Source organism: Pelobates fuscus, chromosome 7 (genome assembly GCF_036172605.1).
Source record: "Pelobates fuscus isolate aPelFus1 chromosome 7, aPelFus1.pri, whole genome shotgun sequence".
Lineage (NCBI taxonomy): Eukaryota > Metazoa > Chordata > Amphibia > Anura > Pelobatidae > Pelobates > Pelobates fuscus.
Genome location: NC_086323.1, coordinates 148,007,603 through 148,026,571, shown reverse-complemented (window position 1 = coordinate 148,026,571; position 18,969 = coordinate 148,007,603). Strand labels below are relative to the sequence as shown.

The 18,969-nt window shown below is 38.3% G+C and overlaps 1 protein-coding gene across 21 annotated transcripts in view; it reads left to right on the top strand.

The window, feature by feature from the left end:
- The window catches only part of MITF (melanocyte inducing transcription factor), a 233,306-nt gene that overhangs the window by 193,073 nt on the left and 21,264 nt on the right, over window positions 1–18,969 (top strand). For 14 of the 21 annotated variants that reach the window (XM_063426785.1, XM_063426781.1, XM_063426775.1 and 11 more), the window contains 2 exons: window positions 11,818–12,036; window positions 15,372–15,464. In XM_063426785.1, coding sequence (XP_063282855.1) covers window positions 11,818–12,036; window positions 15,372–15,464 — 312 coding nt within the window. Of the gene's footprint in view, window positions 1–10,030; window positions 10,236–11,817; window positions 12,037–15,371; window positions 15,465–18,969 lie in introns of those variants that run through there. The other 7 variants (XM_063426789.1, XM_063426791.1, XM_063426787.1 and 4 more) reach the window with 3 other exon arrangements.

Here is an 18,969-nt window from a genome sequence, read left to right as displayed (position 1 = left end):
ATCATGGTTGGGTGTATATGACTATGAAGTGAGGTGGGGGTTTATTGTAAAATGAGTGGGTGAATATTAATGAGATATGAGGTCGGGAGGTATGTCAAAGGCTGCATATGTGTATATAACTTGTGGGCATGTCACAGAGCAATATATATGGCAGGTGGACAGTATGTGATGAGAATGGGTGGGTGCATGTTTGGAGGTGGGTATATGACACTGATTATTTCTAGTGATAGGTCATGTATATGTCATACATTCACCACCTATTATTTGCATCCCATGTTGTACACCCACTACCACTAATAATAGACACACACCTCCTACTGCTATCACAATAATAAAACAAATAAAAGCTAATAAAATATAAATATATATATATATACCATGTTGGGGAAAAAACGGCAGGTATTGAGGTATGAGGATGAATCTTCTTCAAGACAGATGCTGTCGCTGACCGCCGAGCCACACAGACGTGGGAGAAAGGAGCTCCTGCCGGGCGGGCAATATACCGGGCATAAACGGCGGCTAAACAGCCCACAGCCCACCTAAGGGGCACCACACACGTCGGGGGAACACCCCGCTATCGGAGGATACCTTTTGCGAGCCCGGCGGAGCCACGCGACCGAAAAGCAGGCTGCGGCCTAATAGAGATGGAGTCGGAGAGAAGCTCTTACCGGCACCAAACCCCACAAGACACGCTGAGGGTCTCCTACCCCCCCCCCCCTCAGGACCGGCGGGGGTCATCCCGGTCCCCACAAGACAGGTGAGCCGGGTTGGCGGAAGAGTCAGGTCAGCCACAAAGCATGCCGAGACACAGGACCAGCGAGGCACACCTAAAATGGCCGCCAGGCGAGACACAGGGAGAGGGAGCACGAGGGTACCCTCCCACCCCCTGGAAACCCTGGACCGACTATGCTTGCACTTCTGTGCGATATTGTGCAGCAGGGGAGTGCCTTATCACCAAGCTGCCAAAACGGTGGCCTCATGGATCCGGCCTCTCACCCGCAGACGACAATATGACATTCCAACAAGGGTCTTCCAGGCGACCTCCCGGCCCTGTGGGCGCCAAAAGCAACCATGGAGGGACACAAAGCCCGGCCACTGGGGCGCAGGCACCGGCTCCCAAGCACAGCCAAGAGAAACCGGCAACATAGGCAGCTCGAGCGCAAACGTCTGCCCCCACACACACAAGAGCGATACGGCTAAGCCAGCCGCACCGAACCAACGCACCCGCGCCCATCACGGCTCAACCCAACGCTCTCCAGCCGTGGATGCGAGCATCGGCACCAAACGAGTGAACACACCACGGATTACAACCAAGGCTGAGCCTCCGACCGGAGAAGCCATCCGAAAGAGAACCAAAGGCCTGATCAGAAGCACCAGAGGAAGCGGTCAAGGGTTACACACCTCCCCGCAAGCCGAGGGCTGGAGGATCCCCTCACCCTGCTGCGCCACAGAGGATCCAATTGGGACACTCATTACAGACGGAACTCTGATAGCCACAACGGGCATTGGGTGAATAGCAGCCAGTCGAGGGGAGGGGGGGATATGCAGAAGCATTAGCTTAGCTAACTCTAACTGCTTACATCACAATGTCCCCCATCGCCCGAGTCCGACCATAGAGGTCCCACACACCCAGCAGAACCTGTCCCAAGTTAACCCCAGCATTTAAGTTACACATGTATCCCCACACCACCAGTTACCATCTCACTCATGTCAGGGCATCCTATAAAATACCAGGGGTTAACCTACTAATTGTTACTGCGAATGGTGTTCCTTTGACTTATACTAGATATTAGTTGCTAACTGCCTGTATAAGCAACCAAAATCATTTAAGTTTACCAGTATTGATGCGACTCATAACAGTAGTAAAGCGATTGAGCACAGTATTGATGCGACTGATCACAGTATTGATGCGACTCATAACAGTAGTAAAGCGACTGATCACAGTATTGATGCGACTGATCACAGTATTGATGCGACCCATAACAGTATTGATGCGACCCATAACAGTATTGATGCGACCCATAACAGTAGTAAAGCGACTGATCACAGTATTGATGCGACTGATCACAATATTGATGCGACTCATAACAGTAGTAAAGCGACTGATCACAGTATTGATGCGACTGATCACAGTATTGATGCGACTGATCACAGTATTGATGCGACTGATCACAGTATTGATGCGACCCATAACAGTATTGATGCGACCCATAACAGTAGTAAAGCGACTGATCACAGTATTGATGCGACTGATCACAGTATTGATGCGACTGATCACAGTATTGATGCGACCCATCACAGTATTGATGCGACCCATAACAATATTGATGCGACCCATAACAGTAATAGAGCGACTGATCACAGTATTGATGCGACCCATAACAGTAGTAAAGCGACTGATCACAGTATTGATGCGACTCATAACAGTAGTAAAGCGACTGATCACAGTATTGATGCAACTGATAACAGTAGTATAGCGACTGAAAATAGTATTGATGCGATTGATAATAAACACTGACCAAGTTTTATTACAATGTAAATCTACTTTTACTCGACAGTACCTGTTTAACCGACACAGCTTCTAGCCCACACTGACATAAGTACATGTCCCAGACTAATCAAAGGCATAACTCTTGAATCGCTGTTCCTTTTCCTATATAACCTGTGCCAAGCTACTCGTAAGCATGTTCATAAAAACAAAAATTGTGCTGTATTTCCTCTTGCCGCATAATGTCTACCTTAAAATGCGAGTAATTGCTGTTGTGGCATTACTGGCACGCATGTACCTTTTAAGCACATCAAAAATAAAGAATTACAAAAAAAAAAAAGAATCTTCTTCAAGACTTTTTTACAGTCAAAACGCATTTGTTTTGTGGTACTAGAGGTGGGAAGCCAGTGGTAAGCTTTAAATGCTAGCTATTGTGCTTATCCTCATACCATAATTGATCACACTAGAAAGTGCTGTAGATGTAACAGGGAGCTTCATGCACCCGACAGCCACAAGAGGGGCTTCCTGGCTCTGGTCTTGCAAAGATTACAGGGCTGTCGTTCAATGCATCTCCATGAGGAGATGTTAATTGGGCATGGCTTAATTTTGTTGTGCATGAGAACTAGCCTTATAGTACCTCTCTGTGGAGAAGCATTTCTTTGGATAGGATCACCAGAATTGAGGCTCTTGGCTGGGGAGGCTGCAGAGAGAATGGCTAGTCGGGAAATTAAAGGTAAGTTAAACATTTTTAAAATTTCATTTATAGAGGACCTAACACCTAAATAGTTACTAGAACACTAACGCTATATTGTTCCTTTAGGTGGTTCAACCAGTGTTAATTTTGACAGCAAATTTCAATGTAGTTTTAGTCATAGTCTTTTTACTAAAATGCCATTTTAGTTTTAGTTGTATTTTAGTAATCTAAAGTGTTTTAGTTTTAGTCTAGTTTTAGTTGACTAAATTGTGAGTAGATTTTAGTCACCACGCCTAAAAGCTATAGAGTTTAGTTAAAGCCTCTTTCTGTCTCTTTTTCGCCTTTCCCAGCCCCTCTATGTCTCTTTGTGTGTGTCCCCCAGTCCTTCCATGGGTCTCATTGTCCTAGCTTCCCCATGTATCTCATTCCCTCAGCCCCCCATGTGTCTTGTTTCCTCTTCTCCCTCCCCCATGTGTCTTCCCTGACAGTGTTAATTTTGGCAGCAATTTTCAATTTAATTTTAGTCATAGTCTTTTGACTTAAAAGCCATTTTAGCTTTAGTCGTACTTTAGTCATCTGAATTATTTTTGTTGTAGTCTAGTTTTAGTCGACTAAATCTCCAAAATTATAGTCAACTAAATCTGACTAAATTATTACTGGGTTCAACAGCTCCAGACCTGCAATTATATTTTTGTACATGGGGGTAGGTGCAGTGCTTCAGTAATCCTTGACAAGGTATATGTGAAGACAACCAGAGAATAAATAATAGTGTAGTATTTAAAACTGTAGTGGTGATAAGTAAAATAAAAGATGTGCACTCACACTTTCCTGGAGCTTCAATACAGCTCCAGTGTATGCACATCTTTTATTTTATTTATCAACACTAAAGTTTTAAATACTACACTATTATTTAAAAGTTTAGTGGTGATAAATAAAATAAAAGATATGCATACACTGGAGCTGTATTGAAGCTCCAGGGAAGTGTGAGTGCACATCTTTTATTTTACTTATCACCACTACAGTTTTAAATACTACACTATTATTTCTTCTCTGGTTCTCTTCACAAATACCTTGTCAAGGATTACTGAAGCGCTGCACCTACCCCCCTGTTTTTATCCAGTTTTCTGGTCGTTAAAGAGAGTCTCCGTATTGGTGTTCAAGCTGCTTTTGGACTATTATCACTTTGCTTCCGCGCTGAATTTATTTTTGTGTGATTGTGTATATTTATGTACATATTTGACATTCTTGATCTATTTATTTATTTCAGATATTTAGCAATATTTCAAATACACAGCCACAAAAATCTTTTTTTTTTTTTTTTTTAGTACAATGGAAAACTTAGAGGTGGGGGTCTTATGGTCAGACCCTTGTTTGCCCAAAATAAATGTAAAATCATTAAGTGGTTTAACCTTTACTTCAAAATCCCATGATATTGTAGCCCTTTGAAACACAAAAAGTGCTATTCAGTGTGAAGAGAAGACTGGAAAAATAACTTATTTTTAATTGATAAACTCTTGGACCTTAGGCAATAGAATCTGAACAAAAGTCTATTCTGTCTTTGACCCTCATGAATATTTTCTCTGAAGCTGTGGTATGTTTTCCCCGCAGTTTGGCTTCTGTTATTCAACATCATAAATTATTTTTTGGGGGCTTTTACATCAATATTTGTAAGAACAAAAGACACTGCCTGTATTGAGCAACAATCTCCATTTAAAAAGGACAATATTTTGGTTGTCATGGCTTTTAGGGCAAATACCGTATTCTTTTACATATACGTTTGCACTAGTAAGATTTATGGAACAACATCAACTCACGCAGATTGTTGTGCAATCACCCTGGGTTTCTACATTTATTTATATATATATATATATATATATATATATATATATAACAAGCAGTTTTATTCTGGCTTCTATTCTACAGCTTGACTGTGGAGTAGACACCAAACTTGTCCTCAAATTATTATCCCTCCAAATTATTTTAATTGAACTGAAGTCAACTATATTTTCTGTTTCTATTACTGGTGATGTATGTATGTATGTTGTATCTATATCTATGTCAAGGAGAATCAGTTAGCTCAACTGCAGGGCCACTCTGATTGGTGTTCTCAATGAGCGTAGCCATATTTTGGGCCATGCTTGGTCCAGGGGAAACATCCAACTACTTTTGAAGTAGCAGTCAGTAGTGGTTATGGTGCTTGGTGCATTCCTTTAATTTCTATTTTTGGTGACATTAATTGTTACATGTTCTGTAAATTTTGCTCATAATAGTAAGTTTTCTCATACTTCCCACAAATGAATAATTCAAACAGGTAAATACATTTTTTTCAAGTTTTACACGTCATTATAAAGTTTGCATCACAAATGCAGCATGTATACAGACTTACATCATAGTAGCTTACACGTGAGACAGAGAGTTTCCAATATCTATTGTACTTGACGATTGACTTGTGCAATAAAGATTACTTGAGGATAATTGGGCATCTCAGCTAAATTACTTGGGCATGCTGGGAAGTGGGATGCTGGTTGTAGGGGGGAAAAGAGGGCAGGTCAGTGACCTGTATGCAATGGCATTACGCCATCTCAATCTTTTTTCCAGTTTGTGGTTCAGTTATTTCAATTCTGCTTTTGTTTTTTTGCCTTGCATTTTCCATTAAAAAAAAAGTTTTGCTGTTTTTATGTAGCTATTTTTAGTTTATGAAAATGGCAAAGTGGGCAAACATCATTGAAGTCCCCAACTCCTCTACTAATATGTTATGTACATGGCTGTAGTTAGCTCCATCCATGTAAAAACATCAATGAAACTATATGGCAAGGTTATGGGATCTGCATTGCCACCTGTCTGGCAGCCAATTCATGGTTAATAGCACACCACCGGAAGAGAATCATGCCTGAGGAATTGCTGAAAAAGAGAAGCATTCAGAGTTGTTTTCTTTTTAATTTTTGCTTTAAAGGTACACTATAGTCACCTGAACAACTTTAGCTTAATGAAGCAGTTTTGGTGTATAGAACATGCCCCTGCAGCCTCACTGCTCAATCCTCTGCCATTTAGGAGTTAAATCCCTTTGTTTATGAACCCTAGTCACACCTCCCTGCATGTGACTTGCACAGTCTTCCATAAACACTTCCTGTAAAGAGAGCCCTATTTAGGCTTTCTTTATTGCAAGTTCTGTTTAATTAAGATTTTCTTATCCCCTGCTATGTTAATAGCTTGCTAGACTCTGCAAGAGCCTCCTGTATGTGATTAAGGTTCAATTTAGAGATTAAGATACAATAATTTAAGGTAAATTACATCTGTTTGAAAGTGAAACCAGTTTTCTTTTTTTATGCAGGCTCTGTCAATCATAGCCAGGGGAGGTGTGGTTAGGGCTGCATAAACAGAAACAAAGTGATTTAACTCCTAAATGACAGTGAATTGAGCAGTGAAATTGCAGGGGCATGATTCATACACTAAAACTGCTTTATTTAGCTAAAGTAATTTAGGTGACTATAGTGTTCCTTTAATTATTTCTTACGAAGGGGCACTTTAAGAACCATATCCACAAATGCCTGCAGTAGTGCTTATTATGTTAGGACTTCCCTGGCGCTATCCCACTGTTAAATGGCCTGATACTTATGTCCTCATGTTACCCATAGTATAATTCTCTTCATAGATATCTCTATTGATATTTTTTTCCCATTTATGTGGCATAGTTGTAAATGGCTACAATTGATTAGATCAATAGCATAAAATAATAGGTTTAACAAATGTCTTTTGTATTCGCGATATCAATTCTGTCTTTCAGTGGATTTCGTTGGCTCAGCTGATGCTCCTCAACCAATGAATTCCAAACAAAGCTGGATGAAATTAATATTGCTTAAAGGGACACTGTAGTCACCATTACAGTTTCATATCTTTGAATTGGTTATAGTGCCTGCTTCCCCCTGGCGCTGTCCCTCCATTCAGTGTTAAACCATTTTTGAGCAGTTTAATATTAATTAAGGATCCCTGGCCATCCTCAGTCCAGCCCCACCTGGCAAGATCACATACTTCCTTGTAGTCATATCCTTCATAACGGCAGTGAGAGCTTTGATACACGAAAAGCAGTCAGCTGACCGCTGACCTTTCCAATACTTCTCCATTAGCCATAGTGGCACAGAGCGGATGGGCTGCTGGGACTCTTGTTTAGCATTAAAACATAAAAGCAATATTAAAAACTGTTTAATGTTAAATGAAATGACAGCACCAGGGTACTCCAGACTATATAACCAGTTAATGAGATGCAGCAGATAAAATGTCTATAATGTCCCTTTAAATGAAAGGGAAACTTCTGCTTTAGTGATGTCTGTGAAGAGAGGCTGGACCACAGGCTCCAAGGAAACACATTTAAGTGTCAGACCAATGCAAAACAGTTTGAATCTTAACAGTTGGATGGTGCAAGGAAACTCCTATTGGTAAAAACACGATTGTGGTTATGATGCTTAAATTGCCATTTTAAAGGAACACTATAATGTTACGAATACAATTTAAGTTAGGAATACATATATGTATTCCTTACACTATAGTGCTGGGTATGGCTGTTTAGACGACAGGCCCAACTTAGATTCCAATGAAACTTTATTTTACTCACCTTTTCTCCAGCACCGTACCGGTCTCGCCACGACTGCCACTCCTCCATGACTAAGATCATCATACTTGATAATCTCAGCCAATCCAATGCTTCCCCATTTTGGATGGCTATGGGGCAAAATGCCGAGCTGCACCAATCAGCATCTTCTCACAGAGACGGATCGAATCAATGCATCTCTATGGGGAACGTTCAGCACCTCCATGCAGGACTAGAACGCTTATCTAATGGCCATCTGAGTCAGTGCCACTGGAGGTGTTCCTAGGCAGCACCGTAAACACTGCCTTTTCTCTGAAAAGGCAGGTGTTTACAGTGCTAACATGGCAGGGACATGCTATAGTCACCGGAACCATTACATTGAGTATTTTGTTTTTTATTTGTGTTTGGAAACTGTTTCGAAAAGAATATTGCATCAGGGCAATTCAATAACAAGGAACATTCAGTTTTTTTTTTTTTTTTTTTAAATAAATTATTGTTAGTGAATTGGAAGAGAACTGACAAAGATTGCAGTTTTTTTTACTCAAAATTCATACCATGGTTTAAGTAAATTTCAAAATTTGATATACTTTTCATTTAACATGTGTGAAACCAATTTTGCTTTACAGAAACACACAAGCTTGATAACACAAACTGGTGCTTTGTTTAAAAAAACATGTTTCATCAACTGTAATCTATTTAATTTGTTCCAGTGCTAATGGTGGATGCGTGAAAAAAAAAATATATATATATTTTAAATGCTCTCAATATGCACATGTAATGTATGACATTGGGTAGTTGGATAATCATATAATAAGTATAAATGGGGAGTGAAAATGTTTACAGCCACTTAGAAATGTTGTATTCGGTTTTGTAAATGTAATTTCTGGATTTCCAATTTCTCCCAATAGTGAAAATGGTTCACATATATATGAACTTTTGTATTATTTTCCCATTATGGTGGTTCCTGGGTAGTTGTCTAGTTAGATATCAGAGTGGTGTTAAATATCTGGCCACAAATTGGCCTTCTCAAAGAAGCTTACAATGTATTAGTACTTGAGCTAGGTTAGGATATATGGTTAGGTGTCTTGCCCGAGGACATTTACTGGTAAGGTGGTCTGATCGGAATTCCAACCTGGGTTTCCCAGTTCTAAGGTTTTGCATTGTGCAAAGTCTTTGCCCAGTACAGGATTTTAAAGCATAATCACCTCAATATATAAAATCAGTTTTTTTTGTACCATGGCTGGCACAAACATTTGTATGATTTTATGAACCAGGTATATTGATTCAATATGTCACCTATGCATAACATTATACAGGTCAATATAGATAACAAACTGTCTGCCCTCTCTGGAAGGTGACATCATGCACACCTTGACATTCTTGCGGTGTCAGATGGCTCCCTTGTGCCCATCTCATGGTAGTGCATGGACAGAATATTTTTTCTTGTATTTTAGATTCAAGCCAAGAGGGTGCACCATTAAGCTATACAGTTATTACATTTATTACAAATTTTAGAATTAGATGAATGCATATCTATCTCCCTGGATGCATGTGAAGATTTGTTATATATGCACATATTTTTTGAGTTGGTCCTTCTTTTATGTTAGCATATTACTAAGGAAAATTACTGAGTTAACCAGTTAAGTAATCATCGATAAACTTTCCATTATATCAATGATTTATCTTAAATTAGTCATTTGATAGTATATGCAGGTATTCACTCCTTCTACAAGTCTAGCATTGTCCAATCAGTGCCATCTAGGTGTTTTTGGGCTGGATGACACTATATTCTCTGACAGCCCTACTCCTACATATTGTTGCCAAGATTAGACTAGGTCTGCCATGGTAGTTGGATTTGAATCACGCACGGTATCTGCTTGTTTCCAGTTCTGCATTGGTTGTTTTATAAAACACAGAAGAGCGCATTACACGTGTAGGGCAAACTCATGAGCAGAGCTTTTAGTGCGATTTCTGCTTCTTAAAGAGAACATATAACTTTTAACCTTATGGCTTAAAAAGACATACCATTGTCGATCCGTAGGACTGGAACAAAAGATGAATAGACAGAAAGCCCTAAGCTATTTGTCTGTTTGACTTTGATAACCCAGCACTAAAAGGATCCTTTTATGTTCATGAATAAGCATGACGTCAAAGTCATAATAAAAAAAAATAGTATCAAAATAAAAAGGCTACACTTGCATCCCATCCAAAAAACTCTTGTATGAACTGTTTGTTTCTTACACGCGTAACTAATTAGCTTAGCTTATTTTAAGCCCTTTGCTGCTGTGATGGAGTTTCTTGCACACAGTTTAGTAAACGTGTTCGGGATTGTTTTGTTAAGTGGCGACTTCAGAGCAGAGCAGGCGATAAGTTAATTTAAGGAGTATTATACTGCAACAATTGGACTGATACCACGGGATATTCGTAATCTAACAATGCTGGAAATGCTTGATTATAACCATTACCAGGTGGGAGATTTTGCATTTATTTTTGACACCGTAATACATGTCAATGCCATATTAACTGGATGTGTTTCTTTTGTTTGTTAAACCCTACACCAATTTTTATGTGTTTGATAAATTCAGTAATTGGCTGTTTATTGTGCATCTTTAAACTCTTGCACACAGACACATGTATGTATATACTCATTATTTTATTTGTATGCAGCATTTATAATAATCCTCTAGTAGTGGGTAAAATATATGCATGCACACATACATCATTTTCTGAATGATCTATTGTCTGTCTGTCTGTCTATCTATCTATCTTTCTGTCTGTCTGTCCACATGTATGTATATGTATGTGCATATGTATATACGGTATATATATATATATATATATATATATAGCAAAAGATGAAGTAGGAGCACTCAAAAGGACTTTTCCGTGGTTTTAATGTGGTAAAAAGGTTTACAACAAAGTGTAACGCATCAAATCAATCAACGTTTCAACCCCTAAGGGGGTCGAAACGTTGATTGATTTGATGCGTTACACTTTGTTGTAAACCTTTTTACCACATTAAAACCACGTAAAAGTCCTTTTGAGTGCTCCTACTTCATCTTTTGCTATATATTTCCGACGCTGGTAGCACCGAAGGCAAGAAAACTTTTAGTCGTTTAAGGGAGAGTGCCTGAATTATCTCTCTCTCTCTCTCTCTCTCTCTCTCTCTCTATATATATATATATATATATATAAATATATGAAACTTTTTTTATTTTCCTCCATTCATCCTATTCATTGTTGGATTGATTATTTAATAGACTGGGGGCCAAGAGAGTATAGATAGCTTGGATATATTGAACATTTAAAGAATCACTTTCTGGTGTTACCCATTTTTGTATGATTCTACCTCTGATGTGAACCTGGCACATCTTATTGTATTTTTTTTTTTACTGCTGTGTACATTCTGTTACCTGTGATAGAAATAGAATACTCAGTGATATATTGCTTAAACTGAGAAGATAGTATACAATGATTTGAAAAAAAAAAAAGAACTTGAATTTATATCATCTGTTTGAAGTGGGATAATAATATAATAATATTGTGAAAAATAAGTAAAATTGCTTTTAATCGTGAATCACATAAATACTCTTTATTCTTAAACTGTAGCATATTGCAATTGTTTAACCCAGTATGCGATTTGAAATACCTGTTAAATGTATTGCAAAACAGCATCTTAACCCCTTAAGGACACATGACATGTCTGACATGTCATGATTCCCTTTTATTCCAGAAGCTTGGTCCTTAAGGGGTTAAATACGATCCTAGAACAGAAGTATTCTTGGCAAGGAGGATTGGTGCAGGGTACTGTCTCTGCACCACAACCTTTGCAATGATGCAAAGTGGTTATGGTGCAAAGGTTGGCCCTTTAAATTATATTGTTTTCTGTGATATCCAACTATCCATTTGACCAGCTGTGGGAATAAGGTCTACAATATTTGCATTGCCAATGATTAAACACCACTGCACTTAACATATCGGGATATTTTAATGCATCTTACTTAGTATTTTTCTCAAGACAGATGATCTTTTTTAAATTTTATCTTCCAGGTGCAGACTCACCTTGAAAATCCTACCAAGTACCACATTCAACAGGCTCAAAAACAGCAGGTAAAGCAATACCTGACTACAGCCAAACACCCTGGTCAAGCTTTAAGCTTGCCTTGTCCAAATCAGCCTTGTGATCACATCATGCCCCCTGGACCAGGAAGCAGTGCTCCCAACAGCCCAATGGCTATGCTGACACTTAGCTCAACCTGTGAGAAAGAGGTAACTGTGCATATCTCGGCTGCAATAACAATCACAGTAAAACCAGCGCCCCCTCACACATTTATTAATTACTTTTTTTAATATCATAATTAATATTCATTAGTTTTTATTAAAAATTAGATACTAAAAATTGATAGATTTTAATTCATCCATCATTGTTATGCATCATCCCTCCTAAACGGTAATTAAAAATAAATAAAATAGATATAAATATATATTTTCAATATTTAACAAATAGAATCTAAAATAAGTTTATTCTTCAAATATTCAAATAAAAATGAAATATATATAAAACATTTCATATGTATAATATGTGAAAATACGTGTATACATTTAAAAATTAAGTACTTTCAAAATAGCCCTGTTTGACGCTAATGTCATAGATGTAATTAAATGTAATTAATTGTTCTGTTAATATAATGCATTTAAAATAGTAATTCACAATATTTCAAGTAGAATTTTTTTTAAATGTCTCGGAAAAAAAACACAACATTCATAAATGTTCTCTCTTTTTTAATTTTTTTCACATAGTTACATGAACCTATGATTTTAATATTATTTAGAATTCATGGAAGAAAATAATTCTTATAACTGACATAAATGAGAATAAAAGAAAACCCCACACATCTTGGTATCTTGTTGAACTGTCTTGTCTTTGTCTTTTCCAAAGAAAAACAATCAAAACTTTAATGTATATTAAAAAAAAAACTAAACTATCCCAACCCTCCACAAAAACAATGTTTTCCGTTTGCATGATCTTTTTGTTGAATGATTGTTTTCTTTTAATGAGATTTCAAGTTAAATTGAAAAAATCTGTGGCATGCAGAATACATTGATTACAAAACACTAAATAATTTGTAAAGCAATTTAAACACAGTAATGCACCAAAACAAACATACAAACAAACAAACAAACAAACAAACAAGCAAACACACACACACTTTTAAAACTAAACAAAATAAGCATATAAGGCCCAATCATGACATACTGCTGCAGGCCCCAGCACACATTGATATTTATGAAAGTGAGAATTCAAAGGGAATTTCAAATTCAGAGCTAGATTAGCTGAATTGGTGGCATTGCTGATTTAGAGGATTTTTCCAGGTCAGCTATTTTGATCTAAAATTTGAAATTGACCTTGAATTCTCACATTGAATAAAACTGTAGGTGTTGCAGAACTAAATAGCATTAGAAGTAATGCTCTATTTTTTCCAAAATATTTTCCTCAGCCTCTTTTTTTTTTTTTTGTGTGACAAATAAAATAATAAATAAAAAAAAATAATAAAGTTTCTTTTAAAGTGCTTTTGCAAAGTACATTCTATTTCCGGTCAGATGAACTCCAATAAACATGTGCTCTAATTTAACAAAGTCAAGTCTCCTTGGAATAAAAACATAAAAATAATCACAAAAAATCCTGGTCTGCTACTTAATCTTGGACAGATTACCATCCTCACTATTAGCCCTCCCTCAAAATTCCTGCTACATACGTTTTCAGAACATTAATTGTTGTGATAGTGGTTTATTAGTATTACTAAGCCAGTTACAATCAAACGGTGTCTCAAGACTGTCGCAATATCAAGGAATGTTCAGAACCTTGGTTTTGATGTAATAGCCTCTTGTTCTTGTGAAAATGTGTACTGATTAGAATCTGAGAAAGTGCTTCACATTAATTTTGCATACACACAGGTTTAAGCATTTTAGTACCTACAGGAAGTTGAGAGAATTGAGGTTTCTACTTAGATTCAGTGCCTGAGCCACATATCGGCTCTCCTGTGTTCATGCAGGAATGTTCTCTGTTTGACTATCAGAAGGAATCTGGAAAATATTGTTAAATTGTATAGACAAGGACTGGGCATCTTATTACATGATTATATATATATACATCCATGTCACACCAATTTCGCATGCCAAATATTATATTTTAAAATTAAAAAGACCTGCAATGATTATCACTACACTTGAAATAGCTTAATATTTTTATTTTTTTTCAAATACGGAATTCATAAATTGTATTATTTTGTGACAAGCAGATTGCTTAAAGGATAACTGCCACAATTCCTATTATTATTATTTAAAAACCAAAGATTACAATTTATTATAGACTCTCGTGTGTATTATATTGTAATGCATACATATAGGTAAATAACTCTGGTCAGAGAATCTCCTGGTTTATACTTTCTCTACGGGAGTGGCCATCTTTAAATCAGCTTTGGTTGGAAAATTGGCTGAACTGACCAAAAACATGCAGGTAATGAAAAGCTAGAAATTCTGACATAATCCATGAACACTGGGCATCTCACATGTGCACTCTGTTTTACCGACTTAAGTAAGAATTCAAAGTGAATTTAAAAATTAAGGCCAAATTAGCTGAACTGAAAAAATAGGTGACTTAAAGAGTTATTTTGACCTTAAATTAGAATTTCACTTTGAATTCATGAATAAGCCTGCCTAGACATTCAGATTGCACATTATCTTAGTAGCATAGAGATACTTTGGATCAAAAAGTCCTTAAAATGGCCACACAGAACAAGCACCCATGATGAGATACACAGAAAAGAGTTATTCACTAATATGCTTTCAATATAAAATAACAAACAAGACTAAATTACATTTAATCTTTTTATTTTTTGTGATAACAAAACAAGAAGATACTTTTAGTTTTAACAAAGACAACCATATGCATCTCCCGAGTCCTCTAAATGGCTGAACATTTAATTAAGCTCTTTATGGGGTCTTGGTTATTATAATAGCTGTATAGATTGTTTAAACATCAGGATTGAAGATTTGAATCTGGCAGCAAAATTTCAGTATTTCACCAGCCTGGGATTAATAATAAAAAATAAATAAATAACAACGGTGGATAATAATATCGTCTGCACCATAGGTAGTATACCTAAGTCAGTGTATTCTTCCTAGTAAAACAATCCGTTTATTATTGAAGGCATTAAGAAAATTCAACATGCACATTTACGATCCAGTAGATATTTTTTAGAAATATGGTCTGGAATTCCATTTTATATATTTAGTGTAGGAAAATGTATACATGTTAATAATTATACTCATATATTCTGATAATAAATATTCCTACCGACCCACTTAAACCCAACCCCGTGATTTAATGAACAATACTGTTTTTGACTTAAATTGAGGAGAGAAAAGGTAGTAGGAATTAAATCTACCTCAGTTCTAGACATGAAAATATTAAGCGAAAAATAGCCTGCTCCTAGGTCCAAGGGCAGGCTGTTCTTATTCCTCTGATTAAATCAGAACGATTGAATGTATTTTTTTTTGTATTTACGTAATAATCAGAAACTGACCTAGGATTTCTTTTTCAGATGGATGATGTTATCGATGACATAATAAGTTTGGAATCCAGCTATAATGAAGACATGCTTCTAATGGATCCTGCTATGCACATGGCAAACACGGTATGGTACATTTCACATCTGTTTGTAAATTTTCAAGCTTACATACCAAAGATTACAAGGCGCTTTGAGGCTTTTTTTTTTTTTTTAAATTCTTTATTTTTGTGGGTTTGCAATAATTCGAACTTGTTTTACAACAGGTGTGTATAAAGGAACATATGTATATAGTACAACTGCATATAATCCATTTGCATTTAACACATATAGCAAAAAACGTATCACATTTAAAAAGTTCGCACCTTTGCTAGTCAACCCGTTTTTTATTTTGACATTTGCTTCTAAACCCCCACTTGCTAAGCAGTTTAATTCGGTGCTGCGATTCTGGAGGGTGCTTGTACCCAGCTATAGGAGCTCGGATGTAGGATGCCAGGATTACTTTTGCGTGTGAGCTCTTGGTTGGTCGGGGGGGGGGGGGGGGGATGGAGGGAGAAGGGGGGGGGGTGGTTATGGTCGGGGGGGGTGTCCTCTTACTCAAAATTACCGGCTAGTTGCTTTCGGAGCCAGTTGCTATTAGTTTAAGACTTTACATGCTATCAGCGATATGCGAGTAGTCTAGGTTTCATTTTAAAGAAAGATTTAACTGTGTAAACTAAACATTAAACACATTATGTACCCATAGTCATCAATTATAAACAAAACATGGGTTTAGACTGCGAGTCCACTTTACGTGTTTGCAATAGTATGTAGCAGAGTCCAAATGTGGGTGGTATGCCCACTAGAAGAGTCTCAGGTTAAGGAGCCTGTCGCCTTCGGTGTCACTGCTCTGGGGGTGAACGGGGTGATGTCTTCCATATTCCACATTGGGCGGGCGCCTACTTGTGCCTCCGGCAGTGAGAGTCCTAGCGCCTGTAAAAAGGTAGATGCCTCATTGATGTGTGACATGAATAACTGCCGTCCTGATCGTTCCGTCATAAGGCGGTGTGGGCCCCATTTGTAGGTGATGGAGTTCTCCCTGAGCTGCATGGTAACAGGGCGGAGTGACCTGCGCCACATGAGAGTCTGCCTGGATAAGTCCCTGTATAGCGTTAGGGTGTCACCCTCGAATGTAACTGTAGGTGAGCCTTTTGCAGCTCCCATTAGGGCCCCTCGGTCTGAGTCCCTTACAAACTTAATGAGCACGTCCCTAGGAGCTTCCTGGGGTGCCTTGTTCGCCTTAGGAAGGCGAAAGCATGAGTCCATACCTGCTTGTTTTGCCTGCTTTGGGACTAGCAAAGTGGCTATGAGCCTCCTGCAGTAATGTGGCAGCTCCACAGTAGTAACCGTTTCGGGAACTCCACGGATCCTCAGATTCCTTGCTTTGGCCTTGTCCTCCATGCTTGCCATTTGGGCTGTCAGCGTGGTGCATTGCTTCTGCAGGGATCCCAGTGTTGCATCTGTGGCCGCTTGAGCCACCCTGGTGCCTTTGAAGGACTCTTCAATGGACACTACACGGCTATTGAGCGTCGAGACCTCCCCTCTCACTTGTGCCATGTCTGCGTCGAACATAGCTTTAATTTCCGCCACTAGTGCCTTGATGTCGGCCTTTGTTGCTGGGGCCGCGTCCCCTAGGTCGTGAGGCGGCAGAGGTCGGGTTTGCAGCTTCCCGGGAGCAGGCTGAGAGCCAGGTATGCTTTCCTCATCCGAGGATTGGGAGGTATAGGCCTCCTGCGGCGCCATCTTGACGGGCGCGTGTCTTTGCGCCTGGCGCATAAAAGTGCTTATATCCCGGGAACCGGGATCCGGATCGGCTCGGCTCTTCTTCGCCTTCTTCCCCATGGTGTGCGGGGTTGATGTGCCGGTTTTTGGGTCTCGGGGTATATTTTGGCCGCTGAAAGAAGTGGCTTAGCGGGTTTCAATCACGGAGCTGTCGTGTGGTGCGACTTGCTCGTTCAGGCGCTGGCTCCGCCCCCCCGCTTTGAGGCTTTTTATGTCGTAATATTACGAGCGAGCATGATGCATTGATGTAGCTTAATGATGACTTAGTTAATGTACTAAAGTTGTTCTGGACTATATGTCCTATGATGCTTTCCTAAAGGTTATCCATGACTGATCTGATTGATTGCCTACACAATTTATAGCAATTCTCTGTAAAAACTGTGCCTCATTTATAGAGAACCCCTTACACTATGAATTAGGTTCTTGCAGCCTAGAACAGAAGATAAAAATGAGTTGCGCATTAAGCGGGTACCTAATGGTTGCAAATTATGTTTATCTGGCCCAGGCAACTAACTGCCTGCAAAGACTTGTTTATTGTAACAGTACTTTAGAGCCCCCTTTAGACACTGGGGAGAGTCTAATAAAGGAGTTTCGTCAAAGTGATGCTTAATCATTTTCTATTAAAATTGAGGAGTAGGTCAATGAGATAATTTCACAGCTGAGGAATAATAGCATGTAAGCCATATGGGTTCCTCAAAGATAAAAAGCAAACAAACACGTGCCTAAAATAAAAGCCACACAACTGCTCATATAAAAAGTATATTTCATACCCATACATTTGTTTTTTCATTATATAGGAAGTGTCGTCTTATGTCATTGGGGGCACCTAGTATTACTTATTATAGTATTATTATTATTACTAGTTGTGTTTCACTTAATACAAACTCACATATACCTCTTTGATTCAGATCATTACTTCTATATCAATATTCACTTATCTCATAGAACTAAAAGTTATTTCTAAGTAGCACATTTTTTTTTCTAACAACCCCTGGATTCTTAGAGCCAAATGTAACCATTAAATATATTTTTCCTACTAGAAATAAACCAATTTTACTAGAATTAGACTAGGTTTGTTCATTGTGACTATCACTAACTCAATTCCATATATGCTTATGTTTTTTTGCTACCAGTGCCACACTATAATACATACATTTGGCATGATAATTAAGGTTTCATTAGCAAGCAGGGTTCCCTGGGAAAATTAGGCTTTTTTTGCATCACTGATTAGCAAACGTTTTATGAACTTGTATAAAGCGACACTATAGTCACCAAAATAACTTAATGAAGCTGTTTCACTGCTCAGTTCTCTGACAATTAGGAGTTAAATCACTTTTGCTTAAGTCCATGCAGCCCTAGTCACACCTCCCATTGCTGTGACTGGTACAACCTGCATAACAAATGGTTTAAATATCAATCAGATGTTAACTGACTTGAAAAGTTTTTATCTCCTGCTTTGTAAATTGAACTTTAGTCACACACAGGGGGCTTCTGCAAGATCTAGTAAGCTATTAACAGTGCAGGAGATAAGACATTATACATTAAACAGACAGTGCAATAAAGGAAGTGTAAATATTATAAGATTCTTTACAGGAAGTATTTAGGAAGGCTGTGTAAGTCACATGCAAGGATGTGTGGCTAGGGTTGCATAAAAAAAGTGATTTAACGCCTAAATGGCAGAGAATTGAGCAGTGTGTGTGCAAGGGCATAATCTATACACCAAAACTGCTTCCTTAAGCTAATGTTCTTTTGGTGTCTATGGTGTCCCTTTAATCTTAGGGCATTGTAATGCATTTTGTGAGTTTAAAGGCAT